At 39.3% G+C, this 22,090-nt stretch overlaps 1 protein-coding gene across 2 annotated transcripts; it reads left to right on the forward strand.

Moving 5' to 3' along the window:
• The first annotated feature begins 3,920 nt into the window (after positions 1-3,920).
• On the forward strand, positions 3,921-19,921 carry retreg3 (reticulophagy regulator family member 3). Of its 2 annotated transcripts, none has more exons than XM_062050032.1 (10): positions 3,921-4,007; positions 4,206-4,461; positions 11,699-11,805; positions 12,187-12,217; positions 12,293-12,443; positions 14,434-14,518; positions 14,722-14,859; positions 14,936-15,015; positions 18,748-18,880; positions 18,946-19,921. In XM_062050032.1, exons 2-10 carry the CDS (start codon positions 4,214-4,216, stop codon positions 19,464-19,466), a joined length of 1,494 nt encoding a protein of 497 aa, XP_061906016.1. In that variant the 5' UTR covers positions 3,921-4,007; positions 4,206-4,213; the 3' UTR covers positions 19,467-19,921. The 2 variants fall into 2 exon arrangements, with proteins under 2 accessions (XP_061906016.1, XP_061906017.1); XM_062050033.1 differs by having other exon boundaries at positions 12,317-12,443.
• The last annotated feature ends 2,169 nt before the right edge of the window (positions 19,922-22,090 follow it).

A 22,090-nucleotide genomic window follows, 5' to 3' on the forward strand; every position in this document is an offset into this window, starting at 1 on the left:
ACATTGTGAGCAAATACGTGTTCAAAATGGTGTTTGTTAAAATACACCGTGTAACAAATTCAATGCAAAAAAATCAGTGTATAAAAATCAATGTTTAAAAATTCAGTTTTGATTGACAATTTTATTAGTAGAGTGTACAGTACAGTACATATTCCGTACAATTGACCACTAAATGGTAACACCCGAATACGTTTTTCAACTTGTTTAAGTCGGGGTCCACGTAAATCAATTCATGCAGAAAGATTCAGTGCAAAAAATTGTTGTATAAAAAATTAGTGGGAAAAAAAATGTGGTGCCGAAATATTTGTTACCTCAAAACTCACCTCATTGGTTGGTTCTGAGACAAGTTTGATTGCTTCACTCCAAACGTGAGTTTTGAAGCAAGGCATTATGTACCCAAAATTTTTACACAATTAAGTTTTAAAACACTGAATTTGAACAAACTGAGATTTTAAACACACTAATTTTGCTCAAAACTCTTTATTCAATTAAGATGTCAGCATTATTTGATGTTAAAAAAAAAAAAGGGCGGAAGGCGATTACACCCTGGACAAGTCGCCACCTCATCACAGGGCCAACACAGATAGACAGACAACATTCACATTCACATTCACATTCACATTCACATTCACATTCCCACATTATAATGGCAACACTAAAATTGGCCCTTTATATATCCCCAGGTGCACCCATCAAAGAAAAACAGCACAAAATACAATTTTATGTTAATATTTGAATGAAAATCAACCCTTTTTTTGTTTGTTTTAAAATCTACCATATATAATAAAATACGAAAAAAACAGCCCTAATTTTATTTTTTGATTTGCGTTTCAGAATTGGAAATGGAATGAACGGAAAATTACCCTATCTTGCTGATTGTATTGTACCATATGTCCCGGCAAGAAATCCGGCTTATTAGTGATTCCCAGAGCCAAAAAAAAGACTGCGGGCTATAGAGCGTTTTCTATTGGGGCTGCAGTACTATGGAATGCCCTCCCGGTAACAGTTAGAGATGCTACCTCAGTAGAAGCATTTAAGTCCCATCTTAAAACTCATTTGTATACTCTAGCCTTTAAATAGACCCCCCTTTTTAGACCAGTTGATCTGCTGTTTCTTTTCTGCTCTGCAGGGGGGGGGGGGCACAGGTTCGGTGGCCATGGATGAAGCGCTGGCTGTCCAAAGTCGGGACCCGGGGTGGACCGCTCGCTTGTGCATCGGTTGGGGACATCTCTGCGCTGCTGACCCATCTCCGCTCGGGATGGTCTCCTGCAGGCCCCACTATGGACTGGACTCTCACTATTATGTTAGATCCACTATGGACTGGACTCACAATATTATGCTAGATCCACTCGACGTCCATTGCACCGGTCGCCCAGAGGGGGGGAGGGGGTCCCGCATCTGCGGTCCCCTCTAAGGTTTCTCATTGTCCCATTGGGTTGAGTTTTTCCTTGCCCTGATGTGGGATCTGAGACGAGGATGTCGTTGTGGCTTGTGCAGCCCTTTGAGACACTCGTGATTTAGGGCTATATAAGTAAACATTGATTGATAATTGATTGAAAATACACGGACCCTCCAGATTATTTGCTTTTCAATTTTTCATTTATGCATTGACCTGGACAGTATTATGTATGTTGTAATCTATACTTTTTAAAAAAAGGGAATGGAAGAACGCTCACTGTCCATTTCCCAGATGATGCAATTGTTAATGACTGAAGTGCTGATATAGTCTCTTACGTGAATGAGCTAAATAATATTATTTGATATTTTACGGTAATGTGTTAATAATTTCACACATAAGTCGCTCCTGAGTATAAGTCGCACCCCAGGCCAAACTATGAAAAAAACTGCGACTTATAGTCCGAAAAATACGGTACATGGCGGAGCAGGCGGAAGACGGTAGATTTAAGAACTACCACAACGGCTGCGATGGCGGAAGAAGGCTGCAGCAGAAAAGGGTCCCCAGTCATCTTGGACTCCATGCCACTGGACCCTGACCCGATTCTGTCAAGGATCGTGTGGTGACTGTCTGTGCACCAGTCTCCACACGTTAAACAAAGTCACGCACAGGCATCCTCCATAAAGGGATACACCCCTACCAGGAGGATCGTCATGCTCGTTCGAGTGACCGCCGATGATGATGATGATGATCATATCAAACAAATTTAATGCGGGTGTCAGGGACAGACGTGGAAGGAGATTTTTACAACAAAGTTCTAAACCTTAGTGATATATCAGACATATCAGATTGTAGGTGGGGGTTTTTTACCCTTCGTGTTCATATTTCGCTGTGTTTGTTGCATTTGATTGATTGATTGAGACTTTTATTAGTAGGTTGCACAGTGAAGTACATATTCCGTACAATTGACCACTAAATGGTAACACCCGAATAAGTTTTTCAACTTGTTTAAGTCGGGGTCCACTTAAATTGATTCATGATACAGATATATACTATCATATATACTATCATCATAATACAGTCATCACACAAGATAATCACATTGAATTATTTACATTATTTACAATCGGGGGTGTGGAGGGGGGGGGTGGGTGGGGTGGGGGGGGTATGGACATCAAGTAGTGGACATAGAGAGAGAGAGATAGAGAGAGAGAGAGATCAGAAGGCATAAGAAAAAGAAAAAGTATCTGCATTTGATTGTTTACATTTGATTATTAGCAATCCAGGGAGGGTGTTAGTTTAGGGTTGTAGCTGCCTGGAGGTGAACTTTTAATGCGGTTTTGAAGGAGGATAGAGATGCCCTTTCTTTTATACCTGTTGGGAGCGCATTCCACATTGATGTGGCATAGAAAGAGAATGAGTTAAGACCTTTGTTAGTTCGGAATCTGGGTTTAACGTGGTTAGTGGAGCACCCCCTGGTGTTGTGGTTATGGCGGTCATTTACGTTAAGGAAGTAGTTTGACATGTACTTCGGTATCAGGGAGGTGTAGCGGATTTTATAGACTAGGCTCAGTGCAAGTTGTTTAACTCTGTCCTCCACCTTGAGCCAGCCCACTTTAGAGAAGTGGGTAGGAGTGAGGTGGGATCTGGGGTGGAGGTCTAGAAGTAACCTGACTAGCAAATATGTCAATCGAGAGGGCGTTTTGATTGATTGATTGGTTGGAACTTTTATTAGTAGATTTTACCGTACAGTACATATTCCGTACAATTGACCACTACATGGTAACACCCAAATAAGTTTTTATACTTGTTTAAGTCAGGGTCCATGTAAATCAATTCATGGGTGTGACGTTCATATGTTGTCAATATTCAGTGTTTTATCATTCATAGTTAATATTGTAAATCCCACATTCTTAGTGATATATCAGACATCAGATTGTAGGTGGGGTTTTTTTACCCTTCATGTTCATATTTCGCTGTGTTTGTTGCAAATATGTCAATCGAGAGGGCGTTCTGATTGATTGATTAGTTGGAACTTTTATTAGTAGATTTTACAGTACAGTACATATTCCGTACAATTGACCACTACATGGTAACACCCAAATAAGTTTTTATACTTGTTTAAGTCAGGGTCCATGTAAATCAATTCATGGGTGTGACGTTCATATGTTGTCAATATTCAGTGTTTTATCATTCATAGTTAATATTGTAAATCCCACATTCTTTAATGTCATGTCCATTCTGGGTGTCTTATTCAGTAAAAAAAAAAATATTTTATTTCGTTTTTTAAGGCGGTCTGTCATAACGTTTTTAGCATTCAATCACGACATTATTGTGAGGCTTTGTATTAGTGTTCCTAAAAATCAGATATACCGGCCCTCAGACACATTTTTTTCGCAAAATTTGGCCCCCCGAGTCAAAATAATTGCCCAGGCCTGGTATAGAGCGTCGCTTTACGTACGACGGATTTTCTTTCAATGACCTCGAATGCACCACACCTCTTTAGTCCATCGCGCGTTGTGATTGGTCGAGAGAGGGCTGACAAAAACAGCTTACGCCATATTTCAGTGGGACGACAAGAGCTTGAGACGTGTACAAAAATGCTTAAATAGTAAGTGTCCGCTCATTCTACACACTTTCTGCAACGGCTTTGATTACATGTGCTCCTCTAAATCGTCAGGCGGCTTCTCTTAAGACAAGGCGGCGATGATATCGCATACGTGGCTCTCTTCGCGCCGCTTATCTCGCTAGCATGTAGGCTCTGCTCTTAACGTGAAGTCTCCTTAAAACACCATGTTTGTTTTTATAGACACCAAGATGGCGCAAATGGATGCTCTTGAAGACGCGTCCTCGATCGATACCAAGCCGGGTACGAGTATCGCCGGCCCGCTGCGAAGTCGACCGTGCTCCAGCGAGAGGGACGCCCAGGTGAGGGACGTCCAAGCCGCCCTGCAGTCCCAGCTGGGGCCCTACGAGCGGCTGCTGACCTACCTGCAGTCGGTGCTGGTGTGGGAGAGACCCTTCCAGTGTGTGCTGCTCTACCTGCTGGTCAATGTGCTCTTCTGGTGAGTAGTCGCCTTCACTGGCAGCTGTTATCCCGCACAGAAGACCAAAACATAGTACCTATGAAAACAGACAAAATAGGTTTTAAAGATCCTCTAGATCAGGGGTGTCAAACGTAAGGCCCGTGGGCCGGATCAGGCCCGTGAACAGGTTTTATCCGGCCCGTGGGATGAGTTTACTAAGTATAAAAATGAGCCGAAATTTTTGAATGAAAGAAACTGCTGTTTTAATTGTGTCCACTAGATGTCACAATAGCAATTATTTGTGTCTTTCTAGATTATGCTACATATGTAAAAAAAAATAAAAATATATACCACACGATGTAAGCAAACTACATAAATAACATCCTGTAATTTGATTTTTATATTATTTTTTTAATAATAATAATAATAGATTTATTTGTAAAAAGCACTTTACATTGAGTAAACAACCTCAAAGTGCTACAGTGTATTTAAAAAATAAAATAAATAAATAAATTAGAAAAAATAAAAACATAATAAAAAATAAATAAAAACTAGAACAGCCAAATAGCTAAAACTAGTATGCATATATCTAAAAAAAAAAAAAACTTTTTTAAAAAGAAGGGGTTTTAAGCCTTTTTTAAAAGCATCCACAGTCTGTGGTGCCCTCAGGTGGTCAGGGAGAGCGTTCCACAGACTGGGAGCAGCGGAGCAGAAAGCCCGGTCTCCCATTGTTCACTGAAGTTGTCTTTATTTTTAAGTTATCGTGCCGTGATTTTACCGGTCCGGCCCACTTGGGAGTAGATTTTTCTCCATGTGGCCCCCCATCTAAAATGAGTTTGACACCCCTGCTCTAGATTGGTACGCATTAGTGTTGTCCCGATACCAGTATTTTGGTACCGGTACCAAAATGATTTCGATACTTTTGGGTCCTTTTCTAAATGAAGGGCACCACACAAAAAAACATTATTGGCTTTAGTTGAACAAAAAAATCTTAGGGTACATTATTATAATAATAATAATAGATTTTATTTGTAAAAAGCACTTTATATTGAGTAAACAACCTAAAAGTGCTACAGTATTAAAAAAATAAGATAATAAATATAAATAAAAACTAGAACAGCCAAATAGCTAGAACTAGTATGTATATTAGGGCTGTGAATCTTTCGGTGTCCCACGATTCGATTCAAAATTGATTTTTTTTTTTCAATTCAACACGATTCTCGATTCAAAAACGATTTTTTTTCCCGATTTCAAAACGATTCTCTATTCATTCAATACATAGGATTTCAGCAGGATCTACCCCAGTCTGCTGACATGCAAGCAGAGTAGTAGATTTTTGTAAAAAGCTTTTATAATTGTAAAGGACAATGTTTTATCAACTGATTGCAATAATGTAAATTTGTTTTAACTGTTAAATGAACCAAAAATATGAGTTATTTTATCTTTGTGAAAATATTGGACACAGTGTGTTGTCAAGCTTATGAGATGCGATGCAAGTGTAAGCCACTGTGACACTATTGTTTTTTTTTTTTTTTTATAAATGTCTAATGATAATGTCAATGAGGGATTTTTAATCACTGCTATGTTGATATTGTAATTAATATTGATACTGTTGTTGATAATATTCATTTTTGTTTCACTACTTTTGGTTTGTTCTGTGTCGTGTTTGTGTCTCCTCTCAATTGCTCTGTTTATTGCAGTTCTGAGTGTTGCTGGGTCGGGTTTGGTTTTGGAATTGGATTGCATTGTTATGGTATTGCTGTGTATTGTTTTGTTGGATTGATTAATTTATAAAAATAAATAAAAAAATAAGCGATTTTTAAAAAATGAGAATCGCGATTCGAATTCAAATCGATTTTTTCCCAAACCCCTAATGCATATATCTAAAAAAAAAGGCTTTTTTTTAAAAAGAATGGTCTACAGTCTGTGGTGCCCTCAGGTGGTCAGGGAGAGCGTTCCACAGACTGGGAGCGGCGGAGCAGAAAGCCCGGTCTCCCATTGTTTGTAGCTTTGTCCTCGGAGGTTGGAGGAGGTTAGCCTGTCCGGAGCAGAGGTGTCGAGTGGAGGATTTGGGGGTGAGTAGTTCTTTGAGGTAGAGGGGGGTGCATTTCCATGGAGGCACTGGTGGGTTAGTAGGGAGACTGTGTATTCAATCCTGAGTGGAACAGGAAGCCAGTGAAGGGATTTGAGAATTGGTGTGATAAGGTCATATCAGGCAGCGGCTTTTTGCGATCTCCTGGATAGGAGAAAGAGGAGCTACGGTGTGTAGTGAAGCATGTTTAGCTATTCCTCGTCCTACAGGGATGATGCTTGTAAGAAACTTACTTTATTTGTCGCAGTGGAGGCGAGGATTAGTGATTTAGAAGTAGCTAAAACACTGCCGACTGGGGCTAAACTTTAGTCTCTTCCGGTGGGCGTTTCAGTGTTATAACTTCACCTTTATTGTTAGTTTAAGGGGGCGGTACTTTTCAGAGGCGGTATAGTACCGATTATGATTCATTAATATCGCGGTACTATACTAATACCGGTATACCGTACAATCCTAGTAAGCATTATGCCAAAGAATCTCTTAATTAAATAACCAAACACGGTGTTACTGTTCAAACTCTGTAATGTTGCAGTGGCCAATTCATATTACATATACTTGTTAATAAATAAAACCTATGTCTTGTTTATAGTAAAGATTTAGTCCTGCCACGCTACTGTATTTTAATGTTGGTCATGATGAACAAGCTTTTATTGTTTTAATCTATAGTAATCTATGCAAAAACGCTAGTCAAAGATCTCTATCGGCGGTGTGCAAAGTACAGCTATTTTAATCGCCCGCGGCACATTCTTAAGATCATTTTTTTAAATTAAATAAGATTTGATTTGAAAAAGAACAAAGGTATATGTAACAATGTAATAAAGATTGATACAAATACTATTAATAATCCTTCTGTAAACACAGTACCTTCGATACCTTACATTGGTTTTTAGCCTTTTTCTCCTGCCCCTTTTTTTTTTAAGCAAAACTTGCTTTTTTCTGCGCAAGATAGTTAAAATTAAGTAAATGGAAAATAAGCGCAAACATATGACTTATTTTGACTTGGACAAACTTTATGAATCCACAAGGATCAAACTGAGAGCTACCCCTTATGTTTGACATTTTTAAAGGGAGTAAAAACACATTTTAAGTGTGCATTCCTGTAATATTCCATTGTTTTAAATCATTTTTATCATTTTATTTGCAATATTTCTGTTGTTGCATCATGCACTGTGCTTTTTTTGATTGTACTATTTGAATTTTAACCATGTGATGCACTTTCTGAGCTCCCTCTGTGAGAAGTGCAAATAAAATGTGCTTACTTACAAGGTAAATTGTTTGACACACAGTAGCTCAATTGTAAAATGATGAAAGTCTGCTGCCACTCTTGCAAGCGGAGATCAAACTCATGTGGTTGCAGTATATTCCAAAAAGTCCACAGAGCAAAAACAAGGGGGAAACATTAAAGAATACGAAGAAGATAAGAGACATTAAAGAGGGAAGATCTGATGAAACTTGCTGTTACCTCAGCAAATGAGGTCAACCAAAAATGAGCAAAGTAAATATTAAATTACAAGATTGCACCATGCATAGACAAACAAAAACAAAACAATAATACAGATCGTTACTTACAAGACAAAGATGAATTTTTTTTTAAATAGAGTACATAAACTTCTTAGCATATTTTGCCTTGGAGCTCCATGGCTCACAGATTGCTTTTAGCCTTTTTTATTTATTTATTGGCCTGTGGCTCATTAAGAATCAAAATAAATAAAATAATAAACACATCAAAAATAATAAATAATATTTATAGACATTGTAATGCTTGTCAGTACAATCTGGACCTACTGTATGCTAATTCAAAAGATGCATGCAGTGCCACTGCCCTGCCCCCGGTCTGGTCACAATCTGGTGCTTTTAACACCTCAATATGTTCCTGCTGTGAGGAGGCAGCCTGTCTCAACAAAAGCAGTGCAGAGACGGAACCAGGAAGCATGTCTCGCCCTGCAGGACTGTTTTGAGACCACAGACTCTGTAAACCTCACGGGACAGACATTGACAGCAACACAGACCACAATGATTTCTGTGAGGACTCCCATCATAACCCCTACAAAAACTGTCCCCTGTCACCCGAATAACAAGACCTGGATCACCAGCCAGTTAAAGGTGCTGCTGAATAAAAAGAAACTAGCCTTCAGATCTGGTGATCGGGACGAGTTGAGGAGGATACAGTAGCAGCTTAAAGTTCAGCTGCGAGAAGGGAAAGATGTCTACAGAAAGCCAAACTCCAGCAGAATAAGACTGGAGATGTGTGGAAGGGCATGGAAACCATCACAGGGTTCAAAACAAAGCCAAACTGCTGGATGGGGGTGTAGTTACAGCCAACGAGCTGAACTTGTTCTTCAATAGATTTAGCATTGCACCCCTTACTGGCCCTCCCCCCACTATTTGGTTTTCAATAGATTTAGCAATGCACCCCTTACTGGCCCTCCCCCCACTACTCTTGTCCTCACACCTCACCTGACGATCAATCCACATTCTCCTTCACTGTTGCCTGCCACTGTTGTTTCTCATCCCCCCACTTCCACCCCCGCTGAGAAAGCCAGCCCGGTGTGTTTGACACCCGGAGAGAGTCAACCCAGCCAAGTCAGCAGGCCCTGGGTCCTGAAGACTTTTGCTGCTCAGCTTGACAAACTGATCCGGAAAGCCAGCAAAACTATTGGCGTTTGTGTCAGTGAGGGACAGGAGGACACTGGACAAACTGCTCGCCATCATGGACAATCCTGCCCACCCACTCCACCAGACAATTGAGGGACAGCGGAGCTCATACTCCAACAGGCTCCTTCAGCTTCATTCCACACTCAATCCAGCTGTATAATCACTCGCCATACAGCAATAGATGATATCTGTCGATTACCTGACCGCTTCTATGTTTGCTACCTCTCTTTGTTTATAATGTATATTTTCTGCTGGATCTACTCTCTATTTTATGCTTCCCTGTTCCCGGCAAAAGATCAGCCTAGCCATCGGCCCACACGATGACCTGCTCACCACGGTCATAAAGCGGAAACTGAGGTGGTACGGACACATCACCAGATCCTCAGGCCTTGCAAAAACCATCCTGCAAGGTACCGTACAAGGTTGCAAGAGACGAGGGAGACAAAAGAAAAGATGGGAAGATAACATCAGAGAATGGACTCACCTGAAACTCGCTGAGGCAATGAGAGCTGCTGAAGACAGAGGGATGGAGAGCTGGTCAACAGATCGTCTGTGGTGCCCCCAACGACCCTCCGGGGTTATGGGTTAGGTTAGGTTACATATACTGTAATATTGTACATCGTAATTGGGATTTGTTATATATTGTATATATTATATACAAATATAATATCTGTATATATAATATGTAAATATTACATGTTATATTTTATATTGCTACTATGGTACATTTTTAGTCTACTTTATACCTTTTGTTTTCACCCTCTTTTTGTGCCCTTGTGTGCATTTACCTTTTCATCCTTTGTTACTGAGATACTGTGGAACAATTTCCCTTGTGGATCAATAAAGTTTGTCCAACTCTAAATTCCCCCAGATTACAGATTTACACGTGGGGGTGTGGCCAATATAACTATCATATACATTACATCATGATTACTTAATTGACGATTATACATATGATGCAAATATAAAACAAATATGTGTCGTTAAAATTAACATATTTGTTCTTATTAGAAATGTCCGATAATATCGGGTTGCCGATATTATCGTCCGATAAATGCTTTAAAATGTAATATCGGAAATTATCGTTATCGGTTTGGAAATTATCGGTTTCAAAAAGTAGAATTTATGACTTTTTAAAACGCCGCTGTACGGAGTGGTACACGGACGTAGGGAGAAGTACAGAGCGCCAATAAACCTTAAAGGCACTGCCTTTGCGTGCTGGTCCGATCACATAATATCTACGGCTTTTCACACACACAAGTGAATGTAAGGCATACTTGGTCAACAGCCATACAGGTCACACTGAGGGTGGCCATATAAACAACTTTAACACTGTTACAAATGTGCGCCACACCGTGAACCCACACCAAACAAGAATGACAAACACATTTCGGGAGAACATCCGCATTTTTTTTTTGGTTTTTTTTGTTTTGTTTTTGTTTTGCTTAGTTTTTTTTGTTGTTGTTGTTTTTTGTTTGCTCCATGCTTTTTTAACCTGTAAAGCACTTTGGTTCAATCCAAAAAGTTGTTGAAAATGTGCTATATTAATAAAGTTGACTTGACTTGACTTGACATGGGGAGAACATCCCCATACTCCCCCCATCGTGTGCTTACGGACTGTATCCCTGCAGACTGTATTGATCTATATTGATATATAATGTATATATTGTGTTTTTTATGTTGATTTAATAAAAAAAAAAAATTGTTTTTTTTAAATTTCTTGCGCGGCCAATCGGTGGCCCAGTGGTTGGGTACCACTGGTTTAATGCATCCAGCGGGGCGTCACAACAAAATTAGGCATAATAATGTGTTAATTCCACGACTGTATATATCATTATCGGTTGATATCGGAATCGGTAATTAAGAGTTGGACAATATCGGATATTGGCAAAAAAGCCATTATCGGACATCTCTAGTTCTTATCATATTGTTTTGCTCCATTTTTCAATTGTTTGCCAATTATGCAAACAGTTCTTTGAATTAGAGATGGAAAAAAATAACATGAGGTTGCTTTTATAGCTTAATGCTAATGTTTAATAGACCGGGTAACTAATGCCTGCCAGTGAGCACCAAAATGAATTACATGTAGGAGAAACACTGCTTTGTCACGTACCAATAACACAAATCAAAATGTGGCGTGCCGGCTGTTAGTTGCGTGCTTTAAAAAGAAATAGAGAATATAAGATTGAGACAGCAGTTCTTTGTATTTTTTGTTTTGTCCCATCTTTGTGTGTGTCTAAATCAGATTTTCCACATTTCTAACCCCAATTAAAGGCCCAATTATGCCAACACATTCCTTTATCAGAATAATCTCTGCAACTTTAGTATAAAGTGGTTTAGTAGTTTTGCATTACTCCGAGCTCGGACCACAATAACACACGCAGTGTTAAATTAATACCCCTTCAGACGAAAGACTGCTGTGTGGTTGTTTCTTTTGGCCGGCCAACACACGCAGGGTCAGATGGCTGCCTTATATAACAGACTTATTATGGTTTTCTATTCATTGAGAACAATTGCCGTATTCTGCTGCAGGTTCTTTGCGCTGACATCGCTACGTCTGTTGTTCCTGCTGGCTTCCGGTCTCGCTCTGCTGGTCTGTGTCGACACCTGGAAGAACCAGATCTGGCCCAAGTTTCGAGGTGCTTCACATGTGCTATTTATATGTCCCGTGTTTTGTCTTACTTCTTCTATTTTGACTGGCCTTCTCCCCGCAAGTATTTTATCAGACAAGATAAGCCACCAGTTGGTGGGCCCACACCCTGGACTGTACAAGGGATTTGTGTTTCACCTCCCGCAGTTAATCACTCGCTTCTAAACTTGCCTCTTGTCGCGACGCAGACGCCCCCCATGATTAATCAGGCCTATTTTTGGATAGGAGATAAATGTAATGTCAACATGTAATCTACAAGTGTCTCCAATATGCTTTCGACTTTGGACCGTTGATTCCACCCCACCAAAAAAGACGCGTTACCGAGCAGATGGCTCGTTGGCTAACATTCTTTTCTCTCTCTTCCTCACAGCTAAAAGCGCGGATGAATTCGAAAGCGAAAGGTTGGTGTGCTACTCCCGTTTTTTGAAATTGTGTTCAAACTGGAAAGAAGCCTTATTGATATTATTATTATGCAGCTTACATGGTATACGTTTGTGTAGCTGGGGCCTGGTGCAGCCCGGCGTCCTCAGCGTGCCAGAGCTGTGCCACCACGTCGCCGAGGCCTGGGTCAGCGGGTTGGTTCTCGCATCCAGCGCCTTGCAGTTCAAGCGACACAACCCCGGCAAGGTGAGGATGACAACAGCGCAGCTGAATCGGTAAAAGAATGTACGGTGCTACCTCGGGATTGGCACTTGTGCCGACTTTTAAAGGCCTACTGAAATGACATTTTCTTATTCAAACGGGGATAGCAGATCCATTCTATGTGTCATACTTGATCATTTCGCGATATTGCCATATTTTTGCTGAAAGGATTTAGTAGAGAACATCGACCATAAAGTTCGCAACTTCTGGTCGCTGATAAAAAAGCCTTGCCTGTACCGGAAGTAGCGTGATGTCACAGGAGGAAGGGCTGCTCACAATTTCCCATTGTTTACAATGTAGCGAGAGAGATTCGGACCGAGAAAGCGACGATTACCCCATTAATTTGAGCGAGGATGAAAGATTCGTGGATGAGTAACGTGAGAGTGAAGGACTAGAGTGCAGTGCAGGACGTATCTTTTCCCGCTCTGACCGTAACTTAGGTACAAGGGCTCATTGGATTCCACACTTTCTCCTTTTTCTATTTTGGATCACGGATTTGTATTTTAAACCACCTCAGATACTATATCCTCTTGAAAATGAGAGTCGAGAACGCGAAATGGACATTCACAGTGACTTTTATCTCCACGACAATACATCGGTGAAGCTCTTTAGCTACGGAGCTAACGTGATAGCATCGGGCTCAAATGCAGATAGAAACAAAATAAATAAACCCCTGACTGGAAGGATAGACAGAAGATCAACAATACTATTAAACCATGGACCTGTAAATACACAGTTAATGCTTTTTCAGCCTGTCGAAGCTTAACAATGCTGTTGCTAACGACGCCATTGAAGCTAACTTAGCAACGGGACCTCACAGAGCTATGCTAAAAACATTAGCTCTCCACCTACGCCAGCCAGCCCTCATCTGCTCATCAACACCCGTGCTCAACTGCGTTCCAGCGATCGACGGAGCGACAAAGGACTTCACCCGATCACCGATGCGGTCGGCGGCCCGGAGACGGAGGAAGTCAAGGAGAGGTCGGCGGCTAGCGTGTCTGCTATCCATCTCAAAGTCCTCCTGGTTGTGTTGCTGTAGTCCGCCGCTAATACACCGATCCCACCTACAGCTTTCTTCTTTGCAGTCTCCATTGTTCATTAAACAAATTGCAAAAGATTCACCAACACAGATGTCCAGAATACTGTGGAATTTTGGGATGAAAACAGAGCTTTTTTGTATTGGATCCAATGGGGTCCGAATACTTCCGTTCTCTCTGTGATGTCACGCGCATACGTCATATGTAGACGTTTTCAACCGGAAGTGTCGCAGGAAATTTAAAATTGCACTTTATAAGTTAACCCGGCCGTATTGGCATGTGTTGCAATGTTAAGATGTCATCATTGATATATAAACTATCAGACTGCGTGGTCGGTAGTAGTGGCTTTCAGTAGGCCTTTAAGAGGTGCCATTATGCAAAACTAGCTTTTCTTACCTGTTAGTACCTGCTTTTGTGCATTTTGAATCCCCAAAAATTTGACTATGGAAGACATATTTATGAAACAATCTTGCCTAATCTTCCAAACTTGCTACAAACGAGCCGATTGGAAATAGAGAGTTGAGTGACGTATTTAGTAAAGATGTTTTATTCGAGGTTTCATGTTTCTGATACAAATCATCCATCAGTGAGATCGGCATCAATCGGCAATCAGCATGTTTTTCCACAAAAATCATACGATACTGATCGGTGGCCAATTAATCAGCACATCTCGGTTACGTATTGATGTAATAGTTATGACAATTTTGGGTATAATTTATTTCCTATTTTTAAATGTTTTTTTTGTGCATGTTTTCCATTTTTTAGTACAGGTTTGGGCACTGTTTTAAAATTACCTTTGTGGTACCAGTATGGGCTAAAACAATACCCATAGCTACCCAGCGCATTGTTACTAGATAAGGCCGTAAAGGAAGTACCGTGTGAATTTGTGACACATTTGATTGTGCAGGTGTACCTAATCTTGTGTGTGTGCTTTGCAGTTTTGCATCCTGACCTGCAGCCTCTTTTCCTGTTTTGCCACGACGGGACGCTACATTCCCGGATTGGTGCTCTCCTACTTAACCGGTGAGTTCGACCAGCTTCCCATCCAGCGCAGGTCCGCCTGACTGGTCCTATAAAAAATTCACAGGGATGTTGAAATGTGATCTGTTGTGTTGCTGAGGTGAATAAAGCAGGCACGGGGCCAAATAGGTCGGACGTGGGTAATGATCCCACCAAGTGTCTCTAAAAGATGTCTTCCCTGATAATTCTTGACTTTCTTCTTGAAGTGCTGGCAATGCTGCTGGCCCCTCTGGTGGCCTACCACAGGCTGTTTCAGCGTGTGCTCGTGAAGCTGGACCCGGTCCTGCAGTGGCTGGACTTCAGCGGTCATGGGTATATGATGTCAAAGCCCTTTGACAACCAGTGTAAGTTGTCAAAAGCAATGTCGGTGTCATAGCAAATGAAGCTTCCCCCCTCATTCTCATTTCATCGTCTATGCAGTCCTGCGCTTGCCTCTGCATAGCGTCCTCTCGAGGGAAGGCAGTGACAGTGAGGAGGAGCTGGCGGAATTCTGTCCAAAGGTCAGTCTGCATCCAGAGCATCTCGGTTTACGTACAGTGCAGGCCAAAAGTTTGGACACACCTTCTCATTCAAAGGGTTTTCTTTATTTTCATGACTATTTACATTGTAGATTGTCACTGAAGGCATCAAAACTATGAATGAACACATGTGGAGTTATGTACTTAACAAAAAATGTGAAATAACTGAACATGTTTTGGATTCTAGTTTCTTCAAAATAGCCACCCTTTGCTCAGATTACTGCTTTGCACACTCTTGGCATTCTCTTGATGAGCTTCATGAGGTAGTCACCTGAAATAGTTTTCACTGCACAGGTGTCATAGTTTTGATGCCTTCAGTGACAATCAACAATGTAAATAGTCATGAAAATAAAGAACGCATTGAAATGAGAAGGTGTGTCCAAACTTTTGGCCTGTACTGTACATGGGTGACACTTAATGAGCAGAAAAATCATAATTTACATTTTTTTAAAGCACCCATGAGCTGTCAAACATGCTATGACACGCCTTTAAAGAAAGTTATATCGTGAAAAAAGACCACATAACAGCAATAGTAAATTGGAGAAAGACAATGATAATTACAAGAAAGAAAGATGATAAATACAATAAAAATGGAAGAGAAACACAAATACTGAAACAAATGCAAAAACAATAAATATTAAAAAAAATACAAATGCATGAATGTAAAAATGATATGGCAATAAATAGAAAACATTTTTAACATTTGTTAGTGTCAGAGACCATTTTTTTTCTAAGTTTAAAGATGGTGTGGGGGTAAATTGTGTAAGACAAATAAATAAATAGCCATGTGTGGCCGGTTTGGTTCTTACAGTCCCTCCGTTATTCCCGATCGCACCAATTCCCCAAGCCTTGCAACGGCCATAACTTCCTCGCATATTTCGACTAATCAGCGTCATTTTCGCCAATTGAATTTGTTTTGTGATTCGCACCTAAATGCGCACGTCAACTGTCTTTTTTTTGTTTGTTTCTTGTGTAGACGAAGCAGAAACAGCAACGTGTAACAATATCAACTCTTTATTGGTCAAACAGAACAATTGTAGCTCAAACTTACTTCTGGTTCCTGTCTACTGCGCTAAGCTTTCTGGGTAATGTAGTTTATACACACCGGTGTCCGGCCTTACTGGTTTACATGTATTTATATATTTAACATTTATTTATATCCATGGTAAAAAAAAAGATTTACAGATTCTCATTTGAAATGCCGACATGGCAGAGAGGCAACATTTACATGTTAGAAATGCTTTTAACGTGTTGGAACGTAAACGAATGTTTAGGATGGACAAACACTTTTCAAGCAGCTCTGTCATGCACAAGTTGCTGACACCACTAAAGGCTTCCTTTTGCGGTGTTTCTGTAATTATAAAGAAGTATTACTACCGTATTTTGCGGACTATAAGTCACAGTTTGGCCGGGGGTGCGACTTATACTCAGGAGCGACTTATGTGTGAAATTATTAACACATTACCGTAAAATTTCAAATAATATTATTTAGCTCATTCACGTAAGAGACTAGACGTATAAGATTTCATGGGATTTAGCGATTAGGAGTGACAGATTGTTTGGTAAACGTATAGCATCTTCTATATGTTATAGTTATTTGAATGACTCTTACCATAATATGTTACGTTAACATACCAGGCACGTTCTCAGTTGGTTATTTATGCCTCATATAACGTACACTTATTCAGCCTGTTGTTCACTATTCTTTATTTATTTTAAATTGCCTTTCAAATGTCTATTCTTGGTGTTGGCTTTTATCAAATAAATTTCCCCCAAAAATGCGACTTATACTCCAGTGTGACTTATATATGTTTTTTTCCTTCTTTATTATGCATTTTCGGCCGGTGCGACTTATACTTCGGAGCGACTTATAGTCCGAAAAATACGGTATTAGTTATAATTAAATAAGACAACAATCGGACAATGAGTTGTGAGTATGTGCTTTTACTGCCATTTAGTGTGTACTTTTATGTTTGCCTTGTATAAAACGAGTAAAAGGGCTATTACTTTGTGGAATACTCTTCCTTTGCATATAAGAAATACCCCTTAGGTAGGATTCAAAAGACTTCTAAAGATTTATCTGCGTTGAGATGCTGTTTTCATTCATTGTTTTTGCCTTTGCCTTGGTTCTAACTGTATATTTTATTGGTGTGTATCTATATTATGATAATGTATGCATTGTTATTGTATTATGATTGTATCTTTAGTATGTTATTGTAACTTATATTTTAATGAGGACCCCAGGCTGCCGCTGATGCGTCGGCTAATGGGGATCCTAAATAAACAAACATCAATACAGGGATTTTTTTCCATAATTTTGTTGCAATCGTGTAGGAGCCTAAATGCTGTTTAAGGTAATTTACATTTTATGCATGGTGCTTTATGTTTATTCAGCCAAAATGGGACTATTTACTTTATTTGCATGCTTAGAATAATTATAAGGTACACTTTATTTGTAATTATTACATTTGTCTAAATTTGATGACGTAACTTGTTTAATTGCATATATGGCGGAAGGATCTGTGTGGTAAGATGGTTTGGACACAAAGTATTATGGGTAATGGCAGTCAGGTATGGGGAATCGAGCCACACAGTTTTTTGACCTCTTACTTTTTCTAACTCTTTTTTACTGTAACAAACTCGCTTCATTTTGCCATTCATTTGTTCCCACGTCGTTATTGTTTTACGTTTTTGAATGATTGAGTTCACAAGTAAACGATACAAAACGAAGAGGAGCGTCTGGAGTTTTGTTTGTTGTTGCCGCAGCAGGAGAAAGTAGAGGAGCGTCAAACTAAGGCTTCATTAGGAATCTACACTACCGTTTAAAAGTTTGGGGTCATCCAAACAATTTTGTGGAATAGCCTTCATTTCTAAGAACAAGAATAGACTGTCGAGTTTCAGATGAAAGTTCTCTTTTTCTGGCCATTTTGAGCGTTTAATTGACCCCACAAATGTGATGCTCCAGAAACTCAATCCGCTCAAAGGAAGGTCAGTTTTGTAACTTCTGTAACGAGCTAAACTGTTTTCAGATGTGTGAACATGATTGCACAAGGGTTTTTAATCATCAATTAGCCTTCTGAGCCAATGAGCAAACACATTGTACCATTAGAACACTGGAGTGATAGTTGCTGGAAATGGGCCTTTATACACCTATGTAGATATTGCACCAAAAACCAGACATTTGCAGCTAGAATAGTCATTTACCACATTAGCAATGTATAGAGTGTATTTATTTTTAAAGTTAAGACTAGTTTAAAGTTATCTTCATTGAAAAGTACAGTGCTTTTCCTTCAAAAATATGGACATTTCAATGTGACCCCAAACTTTTGAACGGTAATTGCAAATTGATAAAATTACAACTTTATTAGATTTTTAAAAAAGCCTCAAAATATCGAAAATTAGCGACAACGATCTGTGAAATTGTCGAGGGACTGCTATGTGTTTAAAAATAGTGCTGTCAAACGATTAAAAAAATATAATCAGATTATTGATCATTGATTGAGATTAATCTGAGCGTTGCACGTCTGAGGATAACAATACCTGCCCAAAATGTGTTGCCAGAGAGATTGTGATGCAGATGAGTTAATTGTGTTAATGGTTATTGTGCTGGATTCAACTGCATTAATTTGGACTGCCCAAGTTAAAGTGAGATCTGAAAGCTTGCGTTGACATCCTGAAGATATTTTATTTGACCGTTTCTCTGTTCTGTTCTAGTTTGACGACCTTATAGTCACAAAGGAACTTGACTTGACCGACTCGGAGCACTCTGATGCTGAAATTTCCTACACTGACAACGGAACATTTAACCTATCCAGAGGCCCGACGCCGCTGACAGAGGGCTCTGAAGGTGAGTTTTCGCTTGTGCTCATTTTAGTGCGGTTTTATTAAAGGTCTCTCCCTTTTTTTGTTCAGATCTGGACAGACACAGTGACGCCGAGGAGTCCTTCGCTCAGGATCTCACCGATTTCCCCTCCATTAACCCTGACGCCACCCTGATGGACGACGACGACGACACCAGCATCGGTCTGCCGAGCCACCGTGCCTCCGTGCTGGATGTGGACGCTCACCTGGACTCTGACCAGGACGATCTGGACTCTGAAGTCTCCCTCAGCAGCCTGACGACCGCCCCCAACTTCACGGGCGACCTGGCCGGGGTCATCGCCAGCAACATGATCCAGGCTGCGCTGGTGAGCGCCATGCAGCCCCGACGCCCCAGCGCCCACCGCAGGCAAGCCCCCCCGAGGGCGGGCACCCACCATCGGAGCCACCGCAAACAGTCCAGCTCGGAGATGGACACGGACTTGGACACGGAGGACTTTGAAATGCTGGATCAGTCTGAACTGAGCCAGATGGATCCCCTCGGAGAAGGGGCAGGACGGGGGCAGAGTCAGGGGTCCAACTTCCTGTCCAGCCTGCTGGGTAAACAACAGTAACAATGTGTTTTAGAAATTGTATTATTTGAGTTTCGCCTTTGTAGTCAGCTTTAATCACTGTGAACCCCACCGCCCCCCCGTTGTTATTCATCATCAGTCCTCCAGCTGAGCAACAGTAACTATTGATATAATAATCAATGAGCATCTTTTTTGAGCCATGCCCTCATCGCTTTCCAAGTCTTTCTCAAGGAGGTCTAGACAAAATAGGGCTATTTATGAACTTTGGGACCAAATCCCACATTCCCATTGGAGCCATCCATGTTGCGGTCCCCACATACATCTTTTATTCCTCTACAAAATATTGCATAACTTGTGCTGCTGATTTGACTTTTTAGTTAACTGCTGGTTTCCAAAGTTGAACTTGATTCATATCTAATTTTAGAAGACAATCTTGTTAGGTTTGACACATGTGAAATATTATTTACATGGACATCTCAATAAATTAGAATATTGATTTCATATATATATATATATATATATATATATATATATATATATATATATATTTATATATATATATATATATATATATATATAAAGCTTGGACACACCTCACACGTTTTCTTTATTTTCATGACTATTTACATTGTAGATGGTCACTGAAGGCATCAAAACTGAATGAACACACGTGGAGTTATGTACTTAACCAAAAAAGGTGAAATAACTGAACATGTTTTAGATTCTAGTTTCTTCAAAACAGCCACCCTTTGCTCCGATTACTTTTTCGCACACTCTTGGCATTGTCTCGATGAGCTTCAAGAGGTGGTCATCTGAAATGGTTTTCACTTCACAGGTGTGCTTCAAGCTCATCGAGAGAATGCCCAGAGTGTGCAAAGCAGTAATCGGTATTTTGAAGAAACTACATTATAAAACATGTTTTCAGTTATTTCACCTTTATGTGTTAAGTACATAACTCCACATGTGTTCATTCATAGTTTTGATGCATTCAGTGACAATCTACAATGTAAATAGTCATGAAAATAAAGAAACGCATAGAATGAGAATGTGTGTCCAAACTTTTGGCCTGTACTGTATATATATATTATAAAATGTAAAATTATTTACATTTTATTAACAATTTTTCATTCTCATGAGGTACTGAATTTGGGGGTTGTTAACGATGAACTTTAAACATTCAGATTTTTTTTTATATTTGTCCCTCTGTAGAGAGTTTCACTTTTTGAATTGGAAGTAGTGAAAAATGTATTTTTTTCTATATGAAGAATTAAAATAGTTACCTAGATGTCTGTTACCGTTTTAGTTTTGAGGGTGAGATTATTTTTGCTGTGTGACTCGTTTATGACTCATGTGCAGTAAGTAGTAGTGTTCCAATTGGTTTACATGGCTATTATTTTTTTAGTGTTATTTTGTGACTGGCTCCATAATCTTAAAAGTCAGTTTCACAGTATATTTAAATAAATGAGCCACAGCTTCTTTTTTTTTGGACGTTAATCACAATTCTAGACTTTCAATGTGTGGTTTGGGACGCAGAAGGAAAGTTACATCGGTCGATGAACACTCATTTTCTTTTTCTGCAATGGTTTTTATGTTTTACTGTGCAAAATGGTTTTGAATAAAAATGTTTTCAATAATAAGCTTTGTGTCTTAATGTGTGGAAAAGATATTCAAAATACAACTGCCATTTTTTTGGGGCGTCTACAGTCTATTGGTCAATAAACATAAAGCAGTGGGTTATGACCACTACAGAGGGAGACCGTTTGTTTATAAATACGCAAAAAAAGGAAACTGATATATAAAACAACTGTCTTGAACTCCTTTACAAGGTAGTTTTTTTGTTTGTTTCAATGTAAAAGTTTTTTTTTATATATTCATCCATTTTCTACAGCTTGTCGCCTTTGGTGTTGCGGGGGGTGCTGGAGCCAATCTCAGCTGCATTCAGGCGGAAGGCGGGGTACACCCTGGACAAGTCGCCCACCTCATCACAGGGCCAACACAGATAGACAACATTCACACTCACATTCACACACTAGGGCCAATTTAGTGTTGCCAATCAACCTATCCCCAGGTGCATGTTTTTGGCGGTACCCGGAGGGAACCCACGCAGTCACGGGGAGAACATGCAAACTCCTCACAGGGTGAACTAACCCCTGTTCCACCGTGCTGCCTTTTTTTATATATATATTTAAAAAAAAAATAAAATAAAAAAAAAATATATATATATATATATAATATATGTGTATATATATATATAAAAATAAAATATATATATATAAAATATATATATATAATATATATATATATATATATATATAAAATATATATATATATAAAATATATATATATATATATATATATATATTTATATATATATATATATAAATATATATATATATAAATATATATATAAAAAAATATATATATATATAAATATATATATATATATAAATATAAATATATATAAATATATATATATATATATATATATATATATATATATATATATATATATATATATATATATATATATATATATATATATATATATATATATATATATATATATATATATGTAACAGACAGTTCAGGGTGTCCCATGTTACCAGAGAATGTTAGGTGAGGAGGAGGAGTTTTGTCCATCCAGAGTTGCCGTAGGGCTGTGACGT

Source organism: Entelurus aequoreus, linkage group LG06, assembly GCF_033978785.1.
Source record: "Entelurus aequoreus isolate RoL-2023_Sb linkage group LG06, RoL_Eaeq_v1.1, whole genome shotgun sequence".
Taxonomy (NCBI): domain Eukaryota; kingdom Metazoa; phylum Chordata; class Actinopteri; order Syngnathiformes; family Syngnathidae; genus Entelurus; species Entelurus aequoreus.